Source organism: Microtus pennsylvanicus, chromosome 11 (genome assembly GCF_037038515.1).
Source record: "Microtus pennsylvanicus isolate mMicPen1 chromosome 11, mMicPen1.hap1, whole genome shotgun sequence".
NCBI lineage: Eukaryota > Metazoa > Chordata > Mammalia > Rodentia > Cricetidae > Microtus > Microtus pennsylvanicus.
Genome location: NC_134589.1, coordinates 38,053,290 through 38,080,071, shown reverse-complemented (window position 1 = coordinate 38,080,071; position 26,782 = coordinate 38,053,290). Strand labels below are relative to the sequence as shown.

The window sequence follows — 26,782 nt, the reverse complement described above, 5'->3', positions numbered from 1 at the left end:
AGCTGGGGGCTTGAAGTTTGAGACCGGCTCCTTTGGAAATGCTCTGAGTCTCGCCCCAGCCACCAGCAGGCTGTGTAGACTTGGGCTACTCACCCTTTCTGAACATCTTATCCTGGGGAAACAGGGATAAGGATGCGTAGATTTTGGGGTCTGGGGGAAGATTCGATGATAATGCCTACGCATAAGCAAGCATGATGCCTGGTATTACGCGGAACACAATAAATGGCAGGATGCAGTGGGGACACCTTTGGCAAAGGACCATCTACTTCAAGTGTCGCTTTCTTCACGAGTAGAAAGAGAGTATATGACATTTAGTTCCCAGAATAGCATGAAAATGAAGGGCATACATCCCCAAAGCCTCAATTTAACCTCCAGTGTGTGAGAACGGAACGGAAAGATTTCTCTGGCAGCCTTTGCTACACATATACTGAGAGAAAGTGAACTCCATCGTATCTACCACTGAGAGTGAGCGCAGGTGCTGTGTCAGTCCACTCGTCTATAAAATGTAAATGGGACCAGGATGTCGCCCTTCTGGGATTAGGTGAGAGTTGCAAAAATAATCTGGAATCTATTAAATGCTAAGCAAAAGTAACTCAGTGTTCTGAACCCTGAGGCTCAGGGCTTCAATCGCTCTCAAAGTTTTGTGCTATTAGAAAAAGACACTACTGGGGTAGAGGAGTTGGGAAAAGTTCTTGAATACACATCTTATAAACAGGCGTTCCCTGTGTGGCACCAATTGGAAACAGCACCCTCTTCCACCATACCTTCCAAGCAACTGGTGAAAAGGGGGCACCCATATCTGGGGAGATCTATTAGAAACAAGCACTTCTCTGGGAAGACCCTTCCCTGGGGCTGACAATTCCTATGCCAGGGAGCAGCTGGAGGCAGAGTTGAGATGGGTTTCTTTGCTTAACTACCCAGCAGGGGGTCCTCCTGAGAGGGGCTGCCCGAGGCCTGGGCCGGTGGCCTAGTCCTCTGAGAGCCTACAGTGCCAATTCTCTGTTAAGAACAAAACAAACGGTGGACAAGAGCTTTGGTGGCCTGCAGGAGAGGTTCTGCAGGACAGTGGGACAGAGCTACTAAAGACAGAAAATAAAACCTCAATTCTCAGTTCAACTTCAATATTACATCAATCGTTGTCTAATATAGGTGAGGGTCGTTTGGCAATTGGGACAGGCATATGAAAAAAATTAGACAAAGTTCAACTGGGCATCTTATAATTTAACAGGCAACTGTAGGGGATATGTATGAATTATAGGTATGACAAGGGCAGATGGTAGTTTTGACTAATGGGTGTATTCTAACAGGCCTGGAAGCGCTTCTTTAGATCAAGGAGCTTTGGGAAGTATCAGTAAGGGGCACCTATCTGAGAGTAGACTCCTAGCAGAAGTCCAGTCTGACCTGATTCTTTCTGCAGCTAGATTATCCCCATCTAGCACATTCTCTCCATTCTAGCATATCCAGAGTCCATTTCAGCTGCACTATTGAGAAAGGGGAAGAGGGAGCTGTGGATCTCTAGATAACCAAGCATCTGCAAGAATACAGGCTTGACCACACAGATAGCTGATTCTCTTTCTGTGAATCCCAGGGCAATCCCATCCACACTAGTACCATTGCTGACTTTGGGAGCTACCTTGTTCCACTTTACCTTGTCTCCTTTGTGCTATTATGGGAACAAACAAACAAACAACAGCAACAAGATCCCCCCACCACATCAGCGCCTAGAGTAATGGCTCAGCGGTTAAGAGCACTTGCTGCACTTGTAAAGGACAGTAGTTCAACTTGCCGCACCCACATTGGGTGCTCACAACTGCCTCTAACTGGAGCTCCAGGGGATCTGACACCCTCTTCTGACCTTTGAGGGCATTAGCATCCATGTGCACACAACCACGTGTACACACATAATTAAAACTGAATATTTTAAAATAAAGATCTTAAAATTTTTCTATGTGTATGGATGGTTTGCCTGTATTTATGTATGTAGGTCCATCACATGTGTGTGCAGTGTTCTTGGAGGGCAAACGAGGGCATCAGATTGAGTAGAACTGGAGTTACAAACGGTTGTCAGCTGCCATGGAGGTGCTGGAAATGAAACCCAGCCCTCTGCAAGACAAACCAGTGCTTTTAGCTGTGGCGCCATTTCTCCAGCCCCTAAAAGAAATCTTTTTTGGTGGAGAGCCAGGTGTGGTGGCGCACGCCTTTAATCCCAGCACTTGGGAGGCTGAGGCAGATGGATATTTGTGAGTTCAAGACCAGGCTGGTCCACAGAGCCAGTTCCAGGACAGTCAGGGCTACACAGAAAGACCCCGTGACTTCTTTAGGAGAAAGCTACTATCCTACGCATTCTTATTTTAAAGGATGAGGAAAATGAGGCTTAGGGATTCCATCATTTGCCCAAGGTCATAGTTCTAGTAACGGAGGCAGGATTCAAACCTGAATGGTGTAACTCTAGAACACAGCACATCAAGTGGAATGCATGAAATGTGGTTCTTAGGTCCCTCACGGAAACACTTACTAAAAATTCTGGCTCCTGGGCTGGGCTATAGCTTAGAGGTTAAGTATTTGCCCAACAAGCACAAGGTCCTGGGTTCAGTCTCCAGAACACAACCCCCATTTCCCCTTCCAGAAACATTCAGATTCCTGAGGCTTACTGCAGACTTAAAGAATCACTAAACACTAAATACCAGCAGTGCCCAAGAGGAAATCAGCTCTGAGTTTTCCAATGGTTTTGTTTTTGTCTTCCTTCCTACCGTCTTTGCTGGGTGGTTTCTGATTCTGACCCAGCAGTGTTGGTAGCACTCACCACGTGTCCTCTTCAAAGAGAGCTGCCCCCTCCCCACCCTTCCTCCTGCGGAACTTGGGGTTTGGCTCAGCTCCTTAGAGCCTCCCAATCCTCCCAGAGTGGACAGAGCTCTGGAACTCATGCCAGGCCTGGGCATGCTGTGTGCCAAGGGGAGTAGCTGTCAGAGGCCATTCCTCCTGTTCTGGCAGAGGGTCACAGCAGATCCCTTGAACCAGGCAAGATGTATAATCCAGGACACGGAACCTTTAGGCCTCAGTTTCCCTCTGTATAAAAACAGCCAGTGTTGTCTTTGCGCTTTCCTCCTCCCCAGGAAGTGTGCAGAACACAAAGTAGATTCTACCAGAAGGGATGGATTCTGAGCTCCCAAGTAAGTCAGTCACAGGAGGACCACCCTCAAGGAGTCCCCAAACCAACAAAATCTGAGGACTAGTGAGGACCGGAGAGGAGCTGGAGGGAGCTGGCGAGGCTTCCCTTGGGTGGTGCGGGCTTTGGTGGAGAAATGACTTACCAGTGGCAGAGGCCGCTGAGCTTTTAGCGATGCAATTCCCCACTTTCTAGCAATCACCTCTGCCTGTAACAGAGGGAAGACCCCCTATCCAGCACAGTCAGTCTTCTCAGTCTAGGCGCCTCCACAAGTGCACCTGCCTCTGTACTTTCGGATCTCATTCTCTCTCTCTGATCAGGGAAAAGCAAGACACGAGGCAGACCTGGCTTTGAATCTTGGCTATTTTTCACATTTGTGTGACCTTTGTAAATTAACAACTCTTGAGTTTCTGCCATTCCTCAAGGGGGACAAAGAGAATTCTTGTCTTTTTCTTCCCCAAGCCCCTGACAAGCAATGAGGAGTGAGCAGGATCATTAGTAGCCTGAATCCTGCCAAGTACTGGTGATGGGTTGCACAGACACAAGTGTTCACCCCAACCCTGTGCCGTTTCCATACCTGGGCCCGCTCACAGCCCAGATGACATACTGCAGAACAATCACAGTGCTTCTTCCCCAAGCAGTGCTCAGTTTGGAGCAGCCCCACTACCCCATCCCTCATCACAGCTTAGTAAAAGCCTCGGCCTCTTCTTGGTTTGTTTTTTACTCACACCAGGACTCTGGGGACTTGCGAGGAACACAATAAAAGCTGGGCCAGTCTGGCATTGTGCCCCACTTCCCTTCCACATAAAGGCTGTCTGCCCGCCAGGCATCTGGCCGGCAAGACTGGGCCAGTCTCTTGCTAGCAGCTGCTGCTTTGCTTAAGAGACCTGCTAACAGGAAAGTGTCTGGTTCCTTTCCACCCTAAACAGGAAGCGCCTGCCATGGTGGGAGGACTGGGTAGCCTCCTGCTGCAGCTGGAAAGCCTGCTCTCGAGGAAGGCTGCAGGAACTGGGTCCCAGGGACATCTCCCTCGCAAGGGTGGGAGTGCTGACAATGGCTACACACTGCCTGTGGCACTTGGCTCGCAGCAGCTGTCCTTCTTTCAGCAAACACTCATGAGACACTCACTTGTGCCTCCTGGGAGCCATAGGACAGTTCTTGATAAACTCTTCAAGATGGAGGAGTTCACACACAAGCCAGAAAGGCAGGCCATTTCTGTGCGGTGCTACTCCTATATATGCATTCATTGCACACAGCCCCCCACCCCCACTTCCTTTTAAAAAATGCATAATGTTGGAGCTGGGAGAGACAGTTGGCTTTAGTTGCTAAGACTATTTATTGCTCTTCCAGAGGACGCGGGTTCAGTTCTCAGCACCCACATGGTAGCTCACAATCATCTAGAACTCCCCAGTTCCCGGGGATCTAATGCCCTCTTCTGACCCCTGAAGGCTTTAGGCATACAAAATACTCAATACACATAAAATCAAAATAAATAAGCTTTTTTAGAAATGCCTACTGTTTTGGGTATTGTGATGGGGTGCTTTAGGTTCAGAAAGAAGTATGCCACATATCATACAGAACAAACTAAAAAAAATGGAAAGCCTAAAATCCCGTGACTGCCACAGGATCTCACTGCGGCCTCCGTGTGACTCTTCTGAGCAATTACTTCATTTGGCTTCTCTTGTGTGTCCTGCAGTTGACTGTATTTTGAAAAAAGCAGCCAGAGAAATCCTGGCCAAACAGGTCACACCTCTGCTCAAATAGCTCTGACAGCTTCTCCTCTCACCCTACATAAATTTCCAGTCCTTAAAAATGTCCTTGCAAGGATTGCATCAATGATGGAAGAGCTAGGGAGCTAACCTGGCAGCAGAGGCAACATAGAAGTTATCAGTGGTAGGACTACAGGAGTCATGAACTGGAAGGACAAAGGGAGGGGGTGGATTTTGGAGCCAGGGATCAGGACTCTGAACATTTCCCTTCCTCCAGGAGGCAGGTGCTAGAGCTCAGGTCACCAGTGGAACCTGAAGCTCGGCTAACTCCCCATGGAGTGACCTCCATTTCTCCTTGTGTTTCGTCTCCAGTCTGACTTCTTATCAGTTTCGCATTGACAAACGCTATGTTTTGTGTGTGTGTGTGTGTGTATTTAGTATGTGTACTAAGTGTGTGCGCACAGGTGCACATGCATATGTAGAGGTATGATGTGACAAACTTTTCCTGGAAAGACAAACACACACGCTTGTTCACTCTTGAAAGGGAACATGGACCAATGTATGGATACACCAAAGTACAACTTGGTGAGCCAATGAGTTCCACTGGGGTTATTTACAGAAAGTAAGGAGGTGGGCTTATGACTTATAGGAACAGAAATCACTTGAAGACAGCTACATCACCAAAACCCACTCTAGCACGGGTGACAGCTCACAAAAGCTGGAAACCTGGTGCACACTGCACAGCCGGCAGGCAGCTCAACAGGCTGGAATGTGTCTTTTCCTAGTGCCTCAGATACTTTGAGCCTCTTCCAGGAAGCTGGGCTTGTCTGAGAATCCTCTTTGCAGCTTGGCTTGCCTGAGAGCAACACTCAGGAGTCACTTACATAGTCTTAAGGCAAAAAAGCCTGGTCAGTTTCCAGGACTTCTAGAGGTTGTCTGGAATTATTTACCTCCTATCTTAAGAAGAGTCTCTGCAGGTAGAATGTTTCGATCCCTGAGAAAACTGCCATATAAAGAGGCCAGAGGTTAAAGTCCAGTGTTTTTTTCCGTTGCCCTCTGTTTTATTTATGGAGGCAGGGTCTCTTTCTGAAACTGGAGCACACTTGATTTGACTACTCTAGCTAGTCAGCTTGCCCTGGGCCTGGGTCTGCCTCCCAAATGCTGGATTCCAGGCAGACCTCCATAATGGCCCAGCATTTACATGGGTCCTGGGGATCTTAACGCTCATCTTCGTACTTTTCTCCTCAGCCTCTTACCAATTCCAGTGGTAGTAATTACACAATATTTAATTTAAAGTAATTTTTTGCATGGCTGAGGATTAAACCTAGTGCCTATAGCTTTCTGGGCACACAGCCAACCCAACACCCACCCATCATGGGGTGGGTGAGGGGGTTGCAGAGGGCAGGACCTCCTGTGATGCCATGGGGAATAGATCAGGGGCAAACAGGCCCAGAAATGAAACTTCCCAGAAACATCCTGCTGAAGCTGTTGTTCTCTCAGTGTGTAGACCAAGCCAGGCGAGTGGACGCCACTAGAGAAGGGAGAGTCACCATGAAGCTTTAAGTGGGTGAAGACAAAAGCTTGCTGTAGATATCATCAGGGCCCACTCGATTCATCTAGGGGGCAAACGCTTGGAAGGCAGAAGGGCACAGGGCTTCATCTGTGGTGGAGGAGGCCCTGGAACAGAGCAGACATGGGAGGAGTTTCGAGTTTGGAGAACAGGGACACTGCACAGATCACTGACCTCAGTTCAAAGGCTGGCAGGAGCTCTGCTGCTATTCCATGGGATCTTGATCAACACGTTCACCTCTCGGAGTTTCAGGGTTATCCCTGTTTCACAAGTCTGTCCTGAAAATGAGATAATGGGAGACAGGAAACTGTCACTCCTAAGTTAACTTCCTCAGAAGCTTCCACTTTTCTTCTTTAACTAATTAACTGATCATTAATTAATGTACGCACAGGTCAGAGGACAACATGCAAGAGTCGGTTCTCTCCTTCTACCATGCAGGTTCCAAGGAAAAAACTTACAGGTCAGGTTTGGTGGAAAGTGGCTACCTGATGAGCCATTTCACTGGCCCTCAAGTTTACCCCTTTTTAAACTGTGATGTCCAAAGTCAACCATAAAGCATACAAGGCCTTTCAGAGTAGCTTCTGCCTGCCCCTCCCCCCCTTCTTTTGAGACACGGTTTTTGTTGTTCAGGTTGACCTCAAACTTAGGATCCTCCTGCAGCAGTTTCCCGTGTGCTGGGATTATACACATATATCTCCATGTCCACATGGTGCCCACTTCTGACACGGCATTTCTTCTCATCCTCCATCCTTACAACTCCAGTGACAAGCAAATCAGGGCTACTTACAGTGCCCCCAAGCACTCTCTCTCAGGATCACCAATGCAGCCTATTTTGCTTGGAATACCCACCAGTTAATTCCTAATTTTCCTTCAAAGCTTGCTTCAGGAGGCACCTCGTGCGGGATCTTTCCTTGATAATCCTACCTTCCTATAGACGAAGTGTCCTATTTTTAGAACATCTTCCAACTCTAGAACATTCGATTCCAACAACCAGTAGGAACTCTAGGTCTGCACCACACCAATTATGCGACTGTCGTTTCTGGAGGGTGGCAGCTGGGTTTCTGTCTCTGTCTTTAGGACTTTCCAGGTTCTACACACAGAGCAGCCTTAGGAAAGGGAGACTGATGAATAAGTGAACAAATAAGGATATAAACATAAACAGTCAAAGATGAACAGCATTTTTTTAAAAATAATTTGTTTTTATTTTATGTACATTAGATTTTACCTGTATGTATCTCTTGTGTGAGGGTGTCAGATCCTGGAGTTACAGTTGTTAGCTGCCATGTGGGTGCTGGGAATTGAACCTGGGTCCTCTAGAAGAGCAGTCAATACTCTTAACCGCTGAGCCATCTCTCCAGCCCGAACAACACTGCTTTTTTTTCTTCAAGATTAAAAACAAAACAAAAACAAAAAAACTAACCCATATCTCTTTCTTCCTCCTGAGGCCGGAATCTCTCCTGCTACAGGAAAAGCTCTTCTCCTTTGGGTTATTTTCCTCATTACAGATGCTTAAGTTATATGGCTGGTAGTAGTGGAAGACTTATTTCTTTAGCTTTGCTTGTTTGTACCCATCTGGAGTTTTTTTTTTTTTTATAATCTTCTGTCTATACAGTTGAGGGCATAATGAGGAGAAATGACCTCATGCCCTTTTCTGACCTCAAGTATCACTTCTGAACTAGTTACTCTATCCGAATCTGTTCCCCATGGTCCCTAGTCCAGTGAGTGACACCTCCACCTGCCCATTTGTGTATACAGAAAACCTAAAACTCTCTGCACCTGCTCCTTGCACACGCACTGATCACCATTTCCTCCTAAGTGTGCTCGTGATTTCTGTCCTTACCTCCACAGCTACTTTGAGTCCAGTGCACTATGATCTCTCACTATAACCACTGCACTGGCCAGTGGCGTGATCTCTCTGCTTAAAATTTTGAATTTTGTTTTGAGGCAAGGTCTCTTTTTGTAGCCAGCCCTGTGTGTCCTGGAACTCATCATGTACACCAGGTTGGCCTCAAATTCAGAGGTCTGCCTGATTTTGTCCCCTGAATGCTGGGATTAATAGGCATGTGCTACCTTGATGGGCTGAATAAAAAATACTTACCAGTGCTGGGAATTGAACCCAGGAACTCAAGCATGTTAGGCCAGGTTTAATTCTGAGCAATATTTTCAGTCGCCCCTACTCTCAACACACACACACACACACACACACACACACACACACACACACACTTTTAGACGTCTCTCATCTCCAACCTGTTCTTCATTCTGCAGCTGGGAAATACGTTTCTGATCTCACCCTTCTTAAGTCTCTAGTGGGTGGATCCACCACCTTCAGGATAAAGTTCAAACTACAAGGCCTCTGCTATTTAGCCTCCTACTTTTCTGGAATATTCTAGTATTCTCCCCTGCAGGCGACACTCCAAACATATCAAGTTACTTGTTCTACAACTCTGGACAGATCTTTTGCCCACTTCTTCAACTTGATTAACTCATCAACCAGGCTTTGGTTCTGATGTCACTCACTCGGGGAAATGTCCTTCTCTTAGTTTTCCAAGCCCTTTCTCCAACAGAGTTTACTGTACAGCGTTACGTTAAAGCCCTCAGCAGTGGGGTTGGGTTACTAGACTTCCAAATTCCACCTTTGCCCTTATTAGCCACACGACCTCAGTCTGTTCGCTTTTTATCCGCAACCAGGAGGAAATATTTCATCAGTTGCTGCGCGAATTAAAGGAGATGATGTAAGACGCCGACAAATAGTTGTTATTATAAAGGATTGAGAAGCGCGATTCCCGAACCACCTTATTCCTGGGGTCAGGTCTGTGGGTGATTTAGACTGAACTCGCGTTTTTGTCCTGGTCTCACCTTGTCTTTTACCGGACAAGGCAGTTCGAGCAAGCCCGGAGGTGATCGGGTACCGAGCTCGTCACGACTTTCGTCCCGCGCGCTCCTCAGACTCGGAACGCCCCCAAGTGGCTTCAAGCTCTGCAGCCAGAGCCGGAGCGAGGCCGGTCACACCATTCCCGACGTTAGAGGGAAGAAACCCGATTCCCAGGCCAATAGCTCTGACTGGGGAAAAGGGTGCCTCCTCTTTCGCTTTCACAGCTCACAATTCTGCCCGTCCCAATGCAATTAGAACTGGGGTTGTAAACGGGACGGAGCGAGTCTGCGCGGCCGTCTCCCCTAGCCCCACGAGGGCTTTGGTACTTTCCTTTCTCAGTTCCCTCTCAATAATGGTACGGTCCCGGAGGGGCGATCCGGGAGAGACGCCGGGGTCGGCGGACCCGAGCGGGGTAGGACCACCCCTCCGGCCGCGACGCGGTGGTATCGTCCGCCGCGCGCTGATTGGCTGCCGCGGTCCCGCAGTCGGCCTCAGCCCGCCGCGCCGCCCTCAGAACAGCTCCAGCAGGCGCGCCGCTTGGCTTTTCGTTTCCCTTGTTCTCCGCGGGCCGTGGGGGCTCCGCGCCGCGGCTGTTAGGCATGTCGGGTAAGTGACGCCTCCGGCGAGCAGCGGCAGCGGCGAGGAGGGGTCCGGCCGGTGCGGGCCGCCTTCCCGCCCACCGGAGGGCGGCGAGGGAAAGCCTCGGGCCCGAGGGAGGCTCGGGGGGTGGGAGGGCGGCCGCGGCGCCGCCATGTTGGACTGGAGGCACGCACGCTCCCAACGCTCTTTGGCTACGAATCGCGGCGGGAGAGCTCCGGAGCCCTGTCTTTTGACCCTGCCCTTAGAACCTGCGGAGACGCGCAGCTCCCCGGGGAGGGGGGTTTGTGTGAGTTGAGGGGTGGGGGGCGGAGGCCCGCTTGCTCCATCGCAGGGGCGGGGGAAGTCGGGATGTGAGCATCAGCTCCTGGTCCTCCGCTGCGAGCGCCTCGGGTCTCCCAGCGAGGCCTCGTTCCTCAGCGTCCCCATCCGAGAAGTGGAGCTGGGCCCTTCCCGACTCACCCGTTCATCAGGTGAGGGTCCGGGGTTCGGGGAGCCCTTTGCACAGCACTTTGCCTTTACACGCAACCCGCTCGTCCGGGTCATTCCCTCTGCTGTAAGCACCGGGATTGATTGGGGTTGCGGGGGGGGTTGCATATCCGGCTTCACCTTTGTACCCCACCTGTTCATCTCCTGCACCGAAAAGTGAGCCTTGACAGTTGACGATGAGCGCTTTTAGGTCTTCGTGGCATTTCCCTTAGAACAGAGAGACCAGAGGAAAGACAGCGTCTTCCTCGAAGTGATATTTATGGAGGCCACGGATGTGTGGAAGAGAGGCATTTACCCCTCCCGGACAGCCAGTTTGAATCCTGTTAAATCAGAATTAAAAAGTCCTCCTGATTCTAACAGGTCCAGTTGATCGCACAAGGGCCTTTATTGTTGGGCTACATTTACAGGTGGCAGAGACAGACCCAGATAGCCACTTGATCTTAGAAGCCAGCATGAGTTCGTGCTTTCCTTCCGAGAGACATTGCCGAAAGCCATATGGCTGGAATGAAATATGCCCTTTGGTAGTTTTACATTTACCTATTTACTGGAGACAGGATCTCATTCTGTATCCTTGGCTGTCCCGGAACTCGATGTGTAGACCAGGCTGGCCTCGAACTCAGAGATCCATCTGCCCCAGCCTCCCAAGTGCTGGAATTAAAGGCTTGAACCATACACCCACCAGTTTTTTTTACACTTCTGTTAATTAGCACTCCTTTTTAAAAGGTTTCCCCAGTCCACTAGGGTGTGTGTGTGTGTGTTTGTGTGTTTGTTCGTTCGTTCTTTCTTTCGTTCAAGGCAGCAGCAGTGGGAGACAATTTCAAATGAGTAGGAAAGACTGGGCAGGGGAATGTTAATCTTTCCTTAGATTAGCGTTGATTCTGAGGGGCTCTAAGCTTTTGGGGGTGGGAGTACGATACCTGTCTGATGGACAGGGCTAAACTGTACTGAAGTTAGCTCTTCAAATTCTGTTTAATTCTTTTTCAGACAAGGGATTATTCCAAAGTAGACACTAGTATGTCTGCTGCCAGGTACATAATTCATCATGATACCTGAAAGGTCCAGAAGAATATGTGTACATGCTTCCTAAGAAAGGGTATATGTAGGTTAACCATGACTGTAAAAAAATTAAAATTCTACTCTCAAGTAGAAATTTGCCAAAATTAGTGCAAGCGGTGATAAGTAACTCGGGATTGTTTGGACAGGATTGTCCAGTGTATCTCCAGGCTGGCCTTTAATTCATCATCTTAAACAGTCTCCTGAGTGGGATTACAGGCTTGCTGTACCTTGCCCAAACTCTGTTGGTTTTTTAATGTAATTATTCATATAAAACAGTGACATTTTTTTAGGACTGAGTGGTTTCAATGGAAAACTTAAAGTTAGAGGCTTAAGTTAAAATCTTTTAAGATCTTTTTAGTGTTGTAACAACTTAACATGTTTTGTGATGTTTGTGTAAAATACTTTGACTTTTGTGTAAAAGTGATGCTTTTGACTTGTTTTTTTTTTTTTTTGGTTTTTCGAGACAGGGTTTCTCTGTAGCTTTGGTGCCTGTCCTGGAACTAGCTGTTGTAGACCAGGCTGGCCTCGAACTCCCAGAGATCCGCCTGCCTCTGCCTCCCAAGTGCTGGGATTAAAGGCGTGCGCCACCACCGCCCGGCTTTGACTTGTTTTTAATGCATGTTTAAATTAATAAACTTAACAATAAATTCGCCCCTAAGCAACTAGTATCATTAAGTTACATTCTTTAAACATTCCAGACTACACTTAGAAATTTGACTCAACTAATCCAGATGCTTGCTGTGTCAGAGTTTCAAACATATTAAAATATAATCATTTGGGCTGGAATTAATGCTTAGCATGCACAAAACTTAAGGATTTGATTGCCTGCGTGAGGGGAAAGAGATGTATTCATAGTATTTTGTCAGTAAGTCAAAATTATTATCAGTGACAATCAAAGTTATTTGCGAAAGTGAATTACCAGAGCTTTTGAATTAAAATCACAAGTAAAATATTAGTTATATATAAAATGAAGTCAAGAATTAGGACAGCTTAAGATATCCTCTATATGCACCTCAAAAAAATATAGACAAAAATTTGGGAAGGCTAAAACCCATAGTAAAAATGAAGTAGAATCCAATATGATATGCATAGAGCTATTTTGGCAATTACCTCCAGGGAGTATAGGTCTTGTATGATGGTTTTATTTTCTAAGGGTGGGTGATGCAACCTTGAACTGTTAGCCCAATAATGGAAACTGAAACCCTTGTAAATCTTGGGTTTACAGGTAATTGATGTGAAGGATTGTGTCCTTCAGTGAAGAAATGAACAAAGAGGAAAAAATCCTAGTGTAAGTGTTAACAAGCCTGTCCTGGCACTAGCTCTTGTAGACCAGGCTGGTCTCGAACTCAGAGATCCGCCTGCCTCTGCCTCCCGAGTGCTGGGATTAAAGGCGTGCGCTACCACCGCCCGGCTTTTATTTTTTAATTTTGAGACAGGACCTCACTAGTTCTAGATGTCTAGGAACTCACAGATCTACCTGCCTCATCAGGTAAGAGCACTGGCTGCTTTTCCGGAGGTCCTGAGTTCAATTCCCAGCACCCACATGGTGGCTACAACCATCTATAATAGGATCTGATGCCCTATCTGGCATGTAGAGTGCACATACATAAAACATAATAACTTAAAAGTCTAAAGTCTCTTAAAACCTAAAATGTCTTTAGAAATTCAGTCTTTTAACTTTTAGTCTGTAAAATAAAAAAAACTTCAGGAGGGAAGAACCAAGGCACAGTTACAGTCTGAATACAGCAAAACCAAACTCCACTATAAATAACTCAGTATCCAGTATCTGATGATCTTCTGAACTCCTCCAAAGGGCTTGGGTCACTTCTCTGGCTCCAGCTGACTGCTCCTCTGCTGTTGCTGTTCTAGGTAGTCATCCCGTGTTGGCATCTCCAAAATACTGGGCCTCTTACTGCAACAGGGTTGCACTTTCACCAGTAGCCTGTCCTGTGTTCTTTTCTTGGTGCCAAGCCTTAACTTCCCTTCTTGACCCCTTCAGTCCCTTCAGGACTCCAAGTGCTACTGAGGCTATATCTTCACCAGTGGCCTCTCTTGGCCCCTCACAGTGCCAAGCTTCAGTTACTCTATGACCCCTTCATGCCTTCAAATCCAGTATCACCTCAGGGACTCTAAACAGTACCAGATAAACTGCCAGCATAAGATAGGACCTAGGCCACATCTAGAACACAGCTGTGTGGTAACTGTCAGAAACCACTTTGTAGTTGGTCTTTTAATTCCCACAAATTTCTTGGCTGACCAGTTTCCCAGTTGTCCCAGTAAAGGAATGGTCTTTTAGTGCTTCTGGTCCCATCTTAATCACGGCCGACTCTTCAGCCTTGGCTGGCTCGAACTACAGATTGTGCACACAAAAGGGCCAGGCAGAATCTTTGCTTTCTCCAGAAACTTAACAAACCAGGCCTTCATTGTCTGAATTGCCCTCAATATAATTATCTTCCAAACTCCTGAAGAATGGCCCACTGAGCTGTTAACACTCAATGGCCTTTCTAGTTCAAAGTTCTAAAGTCCCTCCACAGTCCTCCCAAAAACACATGGTCAGGCCTGTCATAGCAATAGCCCACTGTGCTGGTACCAATTTATTGTAGGGTTACTATGGCTGTGATGATGGATGGCCAAAGCAACTTGGGGAGCATTTGTCTTACGCTTCTATAACTATCTGTTTAATCATTGAAGGAAGTCAGGATAGAAACTCAAATAGGGCAGGCTATTTCTGGCAGCAGGAGCTGATGAAGAGGCCATGGAGGGGTGTTGCTTTGTGGTTTGGTTCTCATGACTTGTTCAACCTGCTTTCTTAGAGAACCCACGACCACCACCCACAATGGGCTGGACATCCCCCCCCCCATCAGTCACCAATTAAGAAAATGCCTCATATAGCTGGATCTTTTCTCAATTGAAGTTCCCTCTTCATATGATTTCAACTTGTGTCAAGTTGACATAAAATAGCCAGTACACTGGTACACTTTGATAATTTAGAAGCACTTCTAAATAATGAACAAGTCCAGACACAAGGCTCAAGTGTCAGGTAATCTTAACAAGGTCTTGTTTGAGTTGCCCTAAGTGGCATTTGCAAACTGATTTTTTTTTTAAATTGAAAATAGCACCTGTATTTTAATCACTGAAATACTTATTTTTTGGTGGCTGTGCTTATTTGTGTATCTTGAAATTTTAGTTCAGCTGAAGTCAGGTTTATTGTTCTGGAGGTCCGTAATTACTTCGGCTAAAGTTAAGAATATTTAACTACTAGATTTTGAGAGACGGTCGAAAGATTTAAGTGCAAAATACTTAAATGATTTTGTCTGAACCAAAAGGAAATACTGAGGTATTAGACTGTCGATGGAGAAATATATGTATCTTCAAGTGTTTAAATCCTCCTCCCCCAGTCTTTTTGGATGGCTTTCCTTTGCTCTTTGATAGGTGCATCTATTCTCTTTATGGGCCAGGTAGAGTATGTTCTTTTCCTATTTTCCTTTGGTTGCTAGCTGCAACTCTTACCAGTTATGGAAATAGCTGTGACATGTAAGATAGTTCTTCTTCCCCCATTTCATGTAGCCTGTGTCCTTAACTTCATGGAAATAATTTATCAGACTTTCTTTAATAGTCTTAAGGATTTTTAAAGAGATGTCATATTGGAGATATTTACAGTGGGTTAAACCTGTAGTAATATATCTTTATATGATAACTTGATATAAATTGACTGAAAAGGAAGCTACGATTTTATTTGAATTGTTCATTGAAGGTTTTAAAATTAGATAAGGTTAGTCATATGATCAGTTTGACACTCCTGTTTTATAGTTGTATTTTATATAACATCTGAACATCTGTCTTATTCATCACAAGTTAAGGCTGTTCATTTGACATTGAATATAAACCTAAAAGGGTAGTGCCTCCTCAACAAATTTTGGTATGACTTCTACTTTGAACTATAGAGAAAGTTTATAATCTACCCTCTTCTGCCCCCTTTACTTCACATGTTTATTTAGGCTTTTTTTTTTTTTTTTTTTTTTGGTTTTTCGAGACAGGATTTCTCCTATAGCTTTGGAGCCTCTCCTGGAACTAGCTCTTGTAGACCAGGATGGCCTTGAGCCTGCAGAGATCCACCTGCCTCTGCCTCCTGAGTGCTGGGATTAAAGGCGTGTGCCACCACCGCCCAGGTAGGCTTTTTTCTTGAGGTAGTTTTTGTTGCTAAAATTCAGGCTACAAGCGTAGATCATTGCTGGTTTGATGTGTCACCAATTGGCCAGTTGCTTGAAAGTTTGGTAAAATCAACAGCTTTTCTTGGCAGGTTTTAGGAGACTCTTATTGATGATAACAACCACAGTAGTCCAATGCAGAAAAACATTTGACGTGGTAATGATAGTGCAGTTCTGTAGATTAATCACGTCAGAGTGCGTGTTTCTTCCCTTTTTTGGCCCTGATTAGTTTAAACAGCTACTTTTTTTGTTTGTTTGCTTTTAATAATGTAAAGATATATAGATGTAGCTTGAACTAAGCAAGGTCTCACTAGTCCATCCAGTCTGGTCGGCAGTCTGTGTGCCTATCCTAGGCTGTTCTTGAGCTTCTGACAATCCTTTTTGCCTCAGTTTGCCAAGTGTACAGGTATGAACAACCATATCTGGTTGAGTTTTTGTTTTTAAATGATGAATTTTCAATGATTTCATATTTACTTTCTTGTGACCACCAGCATATACTTTTAGAACAGTGGTTTAACAATGCATAGATTTAATTTCTAGGTTTTCTTTGTGTGCGTGTGTGTATGTGTGTGTGTTTGTGTTTTATTTTTTTATTTTATTTTGTCTTTTTGAGACGGCCTCACTGCACCTCTCGCTCCCTGGAACTCACTATGTAAACTAGGCTGGCCTTGAACTTACAGAAACTCCCCTGTTTCTGCCTTCTGAGTGCTAGTATTAAAGGTGTGTGCCATCAGGCCTGGCTTTTAGTTCTTCTTAATGTAATTTTTGACAGTTTCTAGTTTTATTTGCATAAACTAAAGTTAGTCTTAGGGGAAGCATAAATTTTAAATATGATTTAAAATTTTTTTTATGTGTTTTAGATTCTGGAAGTTACAGTCAGTCTGGGGGTGAGCAGCAAAGGTAAAGTATACATATGTTTTCATAATATCATGAAAGACTCAAACTGAGAAAAATAATACAATTTTCTCTCTAAAATTTGCTATCTGGATATCTTAAGACAATAAGGCTAGAAGTGGTACTTCAGGCTTGTGATCCCAGCACTCAGGAACTTGAGGTAGAAGGACTGTCAAAAGTTTGAGGCCAGCCTGGGCTACATAGACCCTATTTTAAAAATAAGGGGTGCGGGATGTGTGTGTGTGACTAAATTGTTAAAGCTTGGTAACAGGGAAAGAGCTTGCCTTTATAAATGGGTATCGTGCAACATTTCTTTCTTTTTTAAGTAGTCTGTTTAATTAATAAATATATGCCTTGAGGATAAAGACAGAAATCCTAGGTATGGTAGAATTTTTTTCTTTAGAAATTTCTTTTAGAAATTAAGAGAATTCAATAATTTTTAAAAATTTTTATTGTTATTTTTTAATTATGTGTATGTCTGCATGTGGGTATGTGCTCATGAATACCAGTGCCTCTGGAAGTCAGAGGTGTCAGATCCCCTGGAATTATAGTTACAAACATTTTTTAAAAAATCTATTATGTATACAGTATTCTCAGTATTCTGTCTGCATGTATGCATGCAGACCAGAAGAGGGTACCAGATCTCATTACATATGGTTGTTAGCCATCACTTGGTTGCTGGGAACTGAACTCAGGACCTTTGGAAGGGCAGGCAGTGCTCTTAACCACTGAGCCATCTCTCCAGCCCTATAGTTACAAACTTTTTGTGATCTGCCTGATGTGAGTGCTGCGAGTTGAATCCAGGTTCACTGGAAGAGTAGGCAGTACTCCTAACCTGAGCCATCCTCTGCCTAGAGAATTTCTTGAAATTCGCATCAAACAGGTTCTTAGAAAAAAAATTTTACTTTTCCATGACATATATAATATGCTAACGTGATTTTAAAAATAATTTGTGTGGGTGTTCTGTCTGTATGTATATCTGTGTACCATGTACATGTAGTGCCCATGGAGGCTAGAAAAGGCTTTTGGATCCTTGTGGCAATGGTGTTAGAGATGGCTGTGAGCCAATATATGAATACTAGGAATCAAACTCAGGCCATCTGATTCTGCAGCAAGTCCTCTTAACCACTGAGCCTTCGCTCTAGCCCCTAGAGCAGATTTTCTTCTCTCTCTTTCTTCTCTCTCTCTCTTTCTTCTCTCTCTCTCTTTCTTCTCTCTCTCTTTCTTCTCTCTCTTTCTTCTCTCTCTTCTCTCTCTCTCTCTCTCTCTCTCTCTCTCTCTCTCTCTCTCTCTCTCTCTCATTAAACCATTTCTTTGAACAAGAAAGACAACTGAACCCTGCTGAACCCTGCCATCCTCGGTCAGTTGGCAGCCTCCAGTTTCAGTGGAACTTGAACCAGAAAACAAACAATCCCTGCACATTAAGGAAGATCCAGAGCAAGAGTAGATTTTCTTAAGTCACTGTAGTACATTGTTTAGCAACTCTTAAAAGTCCTAATATGCTCAGAGTGAAACTTTGTTTTTATGCCTATATGATGGTAGACTGTTCTTTGCTTACGAGAAGTAACAGCTTTCAACCTAACACTACCAACTATTGTTGGAGGCTTATTGTGAGATAGTCAGAAGCAAATCAGAAACAAAATTGATGTGATTTTACTCCTATAAGAGAGTGCTAGCCTCTTAGTAGGTACCTGGCAAGTATTTCTTTATTGCTTGTATTTTTAAAAGTTACGGGATTCTGAGGAAAAAAAATAGTTGAGGAATTTTAGTATTTGATTGCTCTAAGATAAAAGGTTTTATTTTGAAGATACTTTTCTTTTGGTATTAAAGAGCCATATATTCAGAGTTGTTTTTTGACTTGCTAGTACTTACATGATATAATTTTAAAAAGATGGGGCTGGAGAGATGGCTCAGTGGTTAAGAGCACTGCCTGCTCTTCCAAAGGTCCTGAGTTCAATTCCCAGCAACCACATGGTGGCTCACAACCATCTGTAATGAGGCCTGCAGGCATATAAGCAGACAGAATACTGTATAAATAATAAATAAATAAATATAAAAATATTTTTAAAAAGATAAGTCTTAGGAAGGTACATTTATTCAATAACAATGCATGTTTATTAAACTACATGGCAGTTTTGATACAGAATAATTTCATTCTGTTGGTACTATATATACACACACACGCTTCAGTAATTAGAGGCATGCATAGATATAATTACTGAAGTATATGTACCGGACTTTTGTTCCATATTTTGTTTTTTCTGGAAAGTTAAAGAAATTCAATTCAAACAAATAATATGAAGAAATTAATCTGTTCAGATATGGCTTAAGAAGTATTAAAAGTTATATTTTTAAACCAGGCATGGTAGCATGCATTTAATCTCAGCACTAGGGATCTCTTGAGTCGGAGGCTGGTCTACAGAGGACAGCCAGAGAACCCTATCTCAAAAGACAAACAAACAAAAAGGGTACCTTTTTTTCTCTCTCAGATTACTATGGATTAACATGCAGTTTTTGGAAATAGCACATTCTTAGGAATGATTGCTTGTTTTTGTTTTGAGATAGGGTTTTACTGTGTAGCTTTGGTATGCTTGGAACTTGCTATGTAGACCAAGCTAGCTTCAGGTCTGCCTGTTTCTGTCTTGTGAGTGCTGGGATTAAATGCCTGGGCCATTATGTGATCATCAGGATGGTTATTTGTATAAACATTTTTAGCTACAAAAAATTGTATATGTTCTAAGTATTAGAAATCTGTGTACCTGATATTAAATAAAAACCTGTTTCTGGAATGATATTGTTCAGTGCCTTTCTCTGTTTTGTTATTTATCCCAAAATATAATTTTCTTAGTTTTATAGCTCTGGTAAAATATTATTTGTAAGAAATTTTGACAGCAACACTTGGTACTGACATTCAGGAGGTCTGGGAATGACTTTATTTGTGTCTTTAGTTGTTGGTCGTCAATTTAAATTCTAAGAAACGGGCAGAATTGTTTAAACCTAAATGGTCTTTTATTTTGAGTCATTCACTCAGAACCAAAAAAATAACTTTTTATAACCATTAGACAGAAAACAGTTCAGATGTAAGCAGGACAAACACTAAATTTCTTTGGAAGACTGAGTTTTTCACTTAAGCTTTTCAGTTTTTTTAAGCATATATCTTTCAAGTATTAACATTTTCTTTTACAGTTATTCTTCCTATGGAAATCAAGGCAGTCAAGGCTATGGACAAACATCACAAGTAGGTTGAAAAATCAGTTGTTTTCCTTATAAATAGTTGTTTAATAAGTAATAAAGTTTATACATAGTGATTTTATCTAGTAAGTAATAAAGTTTGAATGTTTACCTGAATTTCAGAGCTATTCTGGCTATGGGCAAACGACTGATTCTTCGTACGGACAAAACTATGGTGGTTACTCCAGTTATGGACAAAATCAATCAGGTTGGACTGGTTTGTTAAATGGCTATTTTAGAGAATTGGATCAGAGCCTTCACTAAATAGTATTCTTATCTAATTTTTAGGTTATTCACAGTCCTATGGTAGTTATGAGAATCAAAAACAGAGCTCATACGGCCAGCAATCATATAATAACCAGGGACAACAACAAAGCACAGAATCATCAGGAGGGTAAGGAAACAGTAAACTGTTATTATATTAGGCAGGTATTATACATGCCTGCCTTTGTATTTCCATTTAATTACTTTGTAGTGGTGATAATAGAACCCAGGACTTTACCTGTGTTCCATAAGTACTCTTCCACTGAGCTCTGTGTTTAAATCCTACATTTTGTTTTTTGTGCCATTTGGATACATTAACTTTTATATATATATTTGATGCATTTATTTTGATTTATGAGTATTATGTGTATCTGTGTGCTATGTGTGCTTAGTTCCCACAGAGGTCAGAGGCAGGGTATAGAGGCCAGAAGAGGGCATACATCTCTAAGAACTGGGTTTGCAGATTTTTGTGAGCCACCGTGTGGTTGTTGGGAATTGACATTGGGTTCTCTACAAAAGCAAGTGCCCTCAAACACTAGCCCTCCCTCCCCTTTTTGGTTTGGAATAGTGTTTCACTATGTAGCCATGGCTGGCATTAAACTATGTAGGCCTCTATAAAATGGAAATAACTACTAGTGTTACTACATAGTGGAGTTTTTATTGCGCTTTGTTTGGTGGACTAATTCCACATTCCCTAATGTTGTTGGTCCTCAGACACCACTATGAAACAACATTAGTAGTTATTTCTATTTTATAGAGGTGAAGAAGGTTAAAAGAACCAGAGCTTGAGGTCACCAATCATTTCTGGCAGCAATGACAGTTCTACTTTAAATGAAATTTAAGTAGAACTCGGGAAAGAACTGTGAGGTCAAATTATTTGTCTTAGAGTTACAAAAGTGCTCTGCAAAGTAGAAAGGACATATGTAGGAAATAATATCTGGAAGCCATGCTGTATTAGGAAAAAAACTTTTATTGCTAAGTATGATCATAGGATAAATGTTCTATAAAGGCTGTATGTTTGAAAGCATGAAATAAATGTAAAGCAAAGAGAAATGTTTGACTGTTTTTAAGTAAAGAGTTAGTGTTCAAACTATAGTTTTGTGATGCTTTGAGTTGGGAGTTGGAATAGGTTGTTGTAGTATTCTGCAGAATTAGGTGTGGCTGTTAAGAACTGAGACAATTCTCCGTTTTTCCCTCCTTTTTTGAGACCAGTGTCTATGTAATCAAGGTTGGCCTTAAAGGTCATGATGCTCTTGTCTCCCCCGTACCAAAAGGACAGGCATCATGTGTGGCTATTAAATACAAAAGAGATGATGTTGAAAGGAAGTAACATAGAACTGTTCAGTGTAACTAATAAGAGAGCTCATCACTTAATGGCCATGTTTGCTAAAGAATCATACATATCACTGTATTTTGGTAATATCTTACTTTTCTTTTAACTCAAGAAAGTAAAAACCGGTTATTTTATTAATAGTATTCAAAAGTGTTTGTTTTTCCCCAGTGTAGTGCAACAACCTTTCTTCTCCCCTTTTTAGTGATAGTGAAATTGTTTTTGGAGGGGTGTTTCATTGATTCTTAGATTGAAGAACCAAATAATTACTGTGAGAACATAGTATTAGACACTGCTGAAGTCTAGCTGTCTAGGCCTTTTATATTAGTGTTCTTTAACTTGCTGCAGTGAACAATTCTATATGGTCTTATGTTCTTGATTTCTGTTTAGCCAAGGTGGAAGAGCACCTTCATATGGCCAGTCTGACTATGGTCAGCAAGATTCTTATGGTCAGCAGTCAGGCTATGATCAGCATCAAGGCTCATATGATGAGCAGTCAAATTATCAGCAACATGATTCCTATAATCAAAGCCAGCAGTCTTACCATTCACAAAGGGAAAACTACAGCCACCACACACAAGGTAAGATTATAATGGCCCCTTAAGTTTTTCTTTACTCATTAACAGAATTGTTTATTGAGTTTGGATTTTACTCATTGATTAAAAATTTGGGATGACTGGACATAGATTTCTCATGGTCATCCAAACTATTTTTTTTTTTTTTGTAACTTTCTAGAGAACGTTAGAAGGTCGTGTGACGACTGAGGACATTTTCTTTGTTGTCTTAAAGTCTGAGCATTTGACAATGCGGTTGTCAGTTCTTTTTTTTTTTTTTTTTCTTTATTTTTGAGAAGGGTTTTTCTGTGACTGCCCTGGCTGTCGTGAAACTCACTCTCTAGACCAGGCTGGCCTCAGACTCACAGAGGCCTGCGTCTGCCTCCCAAGTACTGGGATTAAAGGCATGTGCCGCCACCACCTAGTTTGTCAGTTTTTTTTAAATTTATTTATTTTCTAATAATTTTAAAGATTTTTTTATTTTTATGTATATGGTATTCTTTTTGTTTTTGGTTTTTGAGACAGGGTTTCTCTGTAGTTTTGGAGCCTATTCTGGAACTAGCTCTTGTAGACCAAGCTGGCCTCAGACTCACAGAGCCTGCCTCTGTCTCCGGAGTTCTGGAGTTAGAAAGGCGTATATGGTGTTCTATCTGCATGTACACCTGCATGCCAGAAGAGGGCATCAGATCCCAATATAGATGGCTGTGAGACACCATGTGGTTGCTGGGCATTAAACTCAGGATCTCTGGAAGAGTTGCAATGCTCTTAACCATAGAGCCACCTCTCTAACCCCTGTTGTTAGTTCTTTTGATGATGGAATACTTGATTTGGGATAGTTGTCCCATGCTAGCCTTCTCTAATCTCATGTAAGAAGGAATAGTCATTAATTTCTCTTGTTCTATAACACTTTATTTATCTTATGATGCTTAGGACCCAAACCATACCATGAAACTCTGTGATTTAAGGACAGAAGTCTTTCCACTCCCCACCCCCCAACTCCCAACCCCTCTCTCACTCCCATAATGTCTTCATTATCTAGATAGAACTTGGCTCCTAGTAAGTTCTCATTAAACATTTTTGCTGGGGGAAATAATTTGGTGGTGCTAGAAATTGAATTCCAGGACTTTTGTGTATGTCAGGTAGACACTTCATCACTGAGCTGTATCTCCAGCCATATAATAAATAGAGTGAGTGACTAAAAGCAGATCGTCTGAATAACTGTCTTTTCAGTTTGAAAATGTTTGGTGGGGCTAGAGAGATGGCTCAGAGGTTAAGAGCACTGACTGTTCTTCCAAAGGTCCTGAGTTCAATTCCCAGCAACCACATGGTGGCTCACAACCATCTGTAATGAGATCTGGTGCCCTCTTCTGGCCTGCAGGTGTACATGCAGGCAGAACACTGTAGAAATAATAAACATTAAAAAAATTTATTTAAAAAAAAAAAGAAAATGTTTGGTGGCTGTGATTATGCCTATGCTTGAATTTAATGTGTTTGAGGTGAAAAAAATAGAATTAGAGTTCTGTCTTTAAGTTACTAAAGTTCTTGAATTCAAAGTTCCTAACTTAGTTTAAATCATTCCATTTGCTCTTGGATTTGGTAATAAAATGTAATCTGATATAGATATAATTCCCAAACACATTTCCAGATGTTGTGTGATGGATTGCATTTTGGTGTATTAGTGTCTTTCCTTAAAGGACATACTATATGTCTTAAAGTGACAGTTAAAATTATATTCTTTGAAACACTTAATAAGAAATGACAATAGTTTCTTCATATGATGGCATATATCATTATTCCTATATGAAATTAGAATTATTTAAGATCAAGAATTCAAAATCAACCTACTGTAAAGAGATGTTTGTTGCAACAATATAAAAAAATTGAAGTAACAGTATATTACTGTTATATTTTCCTTTTATAGATGACCGTCGTGATGTGAGTAGGTATGGAGAAGATAATAGAGGATATGGCGGGTCACAGGGAGGAGGTAGAGGGCGTGGGGGATATGACAAGGATGGAAGAGGTCCTATGACAGGACCAAGGTAAGTGTTTAGATACAGATACCTTCATTTTCTCTCTTTCTCTTTGTGGTTTCCTTATTTTTGTTCTGACATTCACTTAAGAGACTTTCAGAGATTATGTTGTAGAAAAAAGAATAAATTAAAACTTTATTTTGAAATCTTTATATGTTGTAAATCACTTCAGAAGAGGCTATGTTAATAGTATTTTATATGGTGTATGTTAATTTAAGCACCATTAAAGCTCCCTACTATGATTATGATTTGATTAAATTACTTGATTAGTTTTCTTACTGGAGCTAGACTCAAAACTCCTTTAAAAGATAACTCTGGAAATCAAAGTATCTTAACAATGAAAAGGTAAGTTAATGTATATGGAAGACAAAGTTCCCTTGGGCTAGGAAAGTATTAGGCAGTAGCAGAGTAGAAAGATGGGATAGACATGTAAGAAATTTTTAATGTATGTATCTCCTTAAACACAATTATTGAAATAATATATCACATAACATTCTGTAATTGTAATGATTATAGCTGTGGTGTATAAAGCCTTAAATTTAGCTTTTCTTGTTGGTAATTTTAAATTATTAATGTTGGTTCATAACAATACAGGTTATAAAAGCTGATTTTACCATAATTTTAAAATATATTTGTAAAGTTAGTTTATTGGTCTTGAAAATGTAATGAAAAACCAATTGGTCTATGTCCTGAGATGAAATTTATAGATTGTAAATTTATGAAATACATTGGCTTTGAAATAATTTGTTTACTGGGAATTGAAATTGTCAGTGGTCTGATACTTAATATGTTAGTAGCAGTTCAGTTCTGTCCTTAGGGTGACATGAAAAACAACTTATATGTACTCTTATTTCAAGTGAGCCACAAATTTGCTTTTATATCTTTTTTTAATATACTATATTCTTTGATATTGTGGATATTCCAAAGTCTCATAATTTTGAAAATTTTTGTAAGAGACATTAAAGACTTTTTAAAAAATTAATGTTAGGTTTTTTTTGATTCATTGGTAGTCATTCACTTTACCAAGATAAATGATGGTATTATATGTGCCTTCATTATCAAAAAGAGCAGTATGTCAACATCATTTATTATTTGTATATAAAAATTAGTATTGTAAAGTGAAATGGTACTTACTTTTTACCTAGTGGCCTCTTCCCAATCTATCTGAATCCCTGAGATAACAGTTGCTAGATACTTAATTTTCCAATGGAATTGTTGTAGATGACTGGCTATTTGAAATTCTGTAAATGTTATATGTGTCATAAGTTTAATTTTCTATTATTAATAAGGAAGTTACAATCTAATAGATTACCTATTAAAACTCTGTCTTAATTGAACAGTGGAATCTCACCTTTTTAGGAGGAAGGGAATGGGCAGAGAGCCTATAACATTTTAGTTTGTTAGCGAGCACCCATCTTAGAACCACAGGGTTGAAAGGATGTTGAATGATTCTTCCCTGCTGAAGGTGAAGGACCTTAAACAGCCTAGGACCCCCCCCCCCCTTTTTTTTAAAGCAACATAACTTCCTTGACAATATATTTAAGTATAATTTGTAGCTCAGATAGTAATTCATGAGCTAAGTTTTTATTTTTTTTATTTTTATTTTTTTTATTTATTTATTATGTATACAATATTCTGTCTGCGTGTATGCCTGCAGGCCAGCAGAGGGCACCAGACCCCATTACAGATGGTTGTGAGCCACCATGTGGTTGCTGGGAATTGAACTCAGGACCTTTGGAAGAACAGGCAATGCTCTTAACCTCTGAGCCATCTCTCCAGCCCCCTAAGTTTTTATTTTTAAATCTATATGTAGAAAATTAGTACAAAGAGCTTGTGTAGAAGCCTTCGTTTATGTTAGGTCAAGACGATGCTGATTTTGTTAGAGTGGAGAGTTTTTAGTCTTAACTACTTTCTCTTCTCTTCCCTCAATAAATTAGTTTAGAAATCTCAGTGGCCATTACTCTTTGTATTGAGATGGCAAAGTTTGTTTTTTGGGGTTTTTGGTTAAAAGCAAGATGCCAGATGTTTTAGGCTTTGCAGCTCTTCAGACTTGCTCTTAGAGCACCAAAGGAGGCATAAATTAATGTAAACAAACCAGGCTCTGTTCTAATAAAACTTTATTTATGAATACTGAAATTAGAATTCTGGGCAGGGCACGGTGGTACACGCCTTTAATCCCAGCACTCCGGAGACAGGTAGATCTCTGAGTTCAAGGCCAACTTCGTCTAGTCAAAGTTCCAGAACTACTGTCTCTCAAAAAAAGAAGAAAAAAAAAAAGGAAAGGCCCTGTAATTTTTATGTGCTACAGCATCCTTGAGATCTACTCTCTCACTTATGCATTAGGGTGCAGCATTATGAATTTGACTATAAATGACTCCTTCACTCTTTTTTTAAAGAACACTTAGTTTTGTACTTAAACACCAAAATACACAGGAATTTTAATTAGTCTTCAGCAACCTTATTTGTTTTTCTAATTATCTTAGTCGGTTGAAATTTTTGTCTGGGCGGATGTAGAAGGGTAGAGGGACGCTAACAGTTTGAAGACTATCTGGCATTAATTAGATTATTATCTTTAAAGAAGGGTCATAGTTTGAGGGTGAGATTTGGATATGCGATAAAGAATGAGATCTTCTTATTCTGTGATTGGTTGACTGGAGGAAGACTTCAAACCAAAAAAGAAGTCATTAATTTAATTTGGAGAGAGATACGTTCATAGGGACTACAGGAGACAGTCTTTTCATTAAGAAGCAATTGTTGCAAAAAGATTACGGAATTTCTTGTCCTTTGACCTTGACAACGTAGTGGG

At 41.9% G+C, this 26,782-nt stretch overlaps 1 protein-coding gene across 6 annotated transcripts in view; it reads left to right on the top strand.

Moving 5' to 3' along the window:
• Positions 1-9,813: 9,813 nt before the first annotated feature.
• Taf15 (TATA-box binding protein associated factor 15) overlaps positions 9,814-26,782 on the top strand; it is a 31,807-nt gene continuing 14,838 nt past the window's right edge. For 5 of the 6 annotated variants that reach the window (XM_075991324.1, XM_075991327.1, XM_075991323.1 and 2 more), the window contains exons 1-7: positions 9,814-9,926; positions 16,531-16,570; positions 19,751-19,802; positions 19,919-20,003; positions 20,084-20,189; positions 21,780-21,970; positions 23,865-23,985. In XM_075991324.1, the coding sequence (XP_075847439.1) occupies positions 9,920-9,926; positions 16,531-16,570; positions 19,751-19,802; positions 19,919-20,003; positions 20,084-20,189; positions 21,780-21,970; positions 23,865-23,985 (602 nt within the window). In that variant the 5' untranslated portion in view covers positions 9,814-9,919. The remainder of the gene's footprint in view (positions 9,927-16,530; positions 16,571-19,750; positions 19,803-19,918; positions 20,004-20,083; positions 20,190-21,779; positions 21,971-23,864; positions 23,986-26,782) is intronic. The other variant, XM_075991326.1, reaches the window with a different exon arrangement.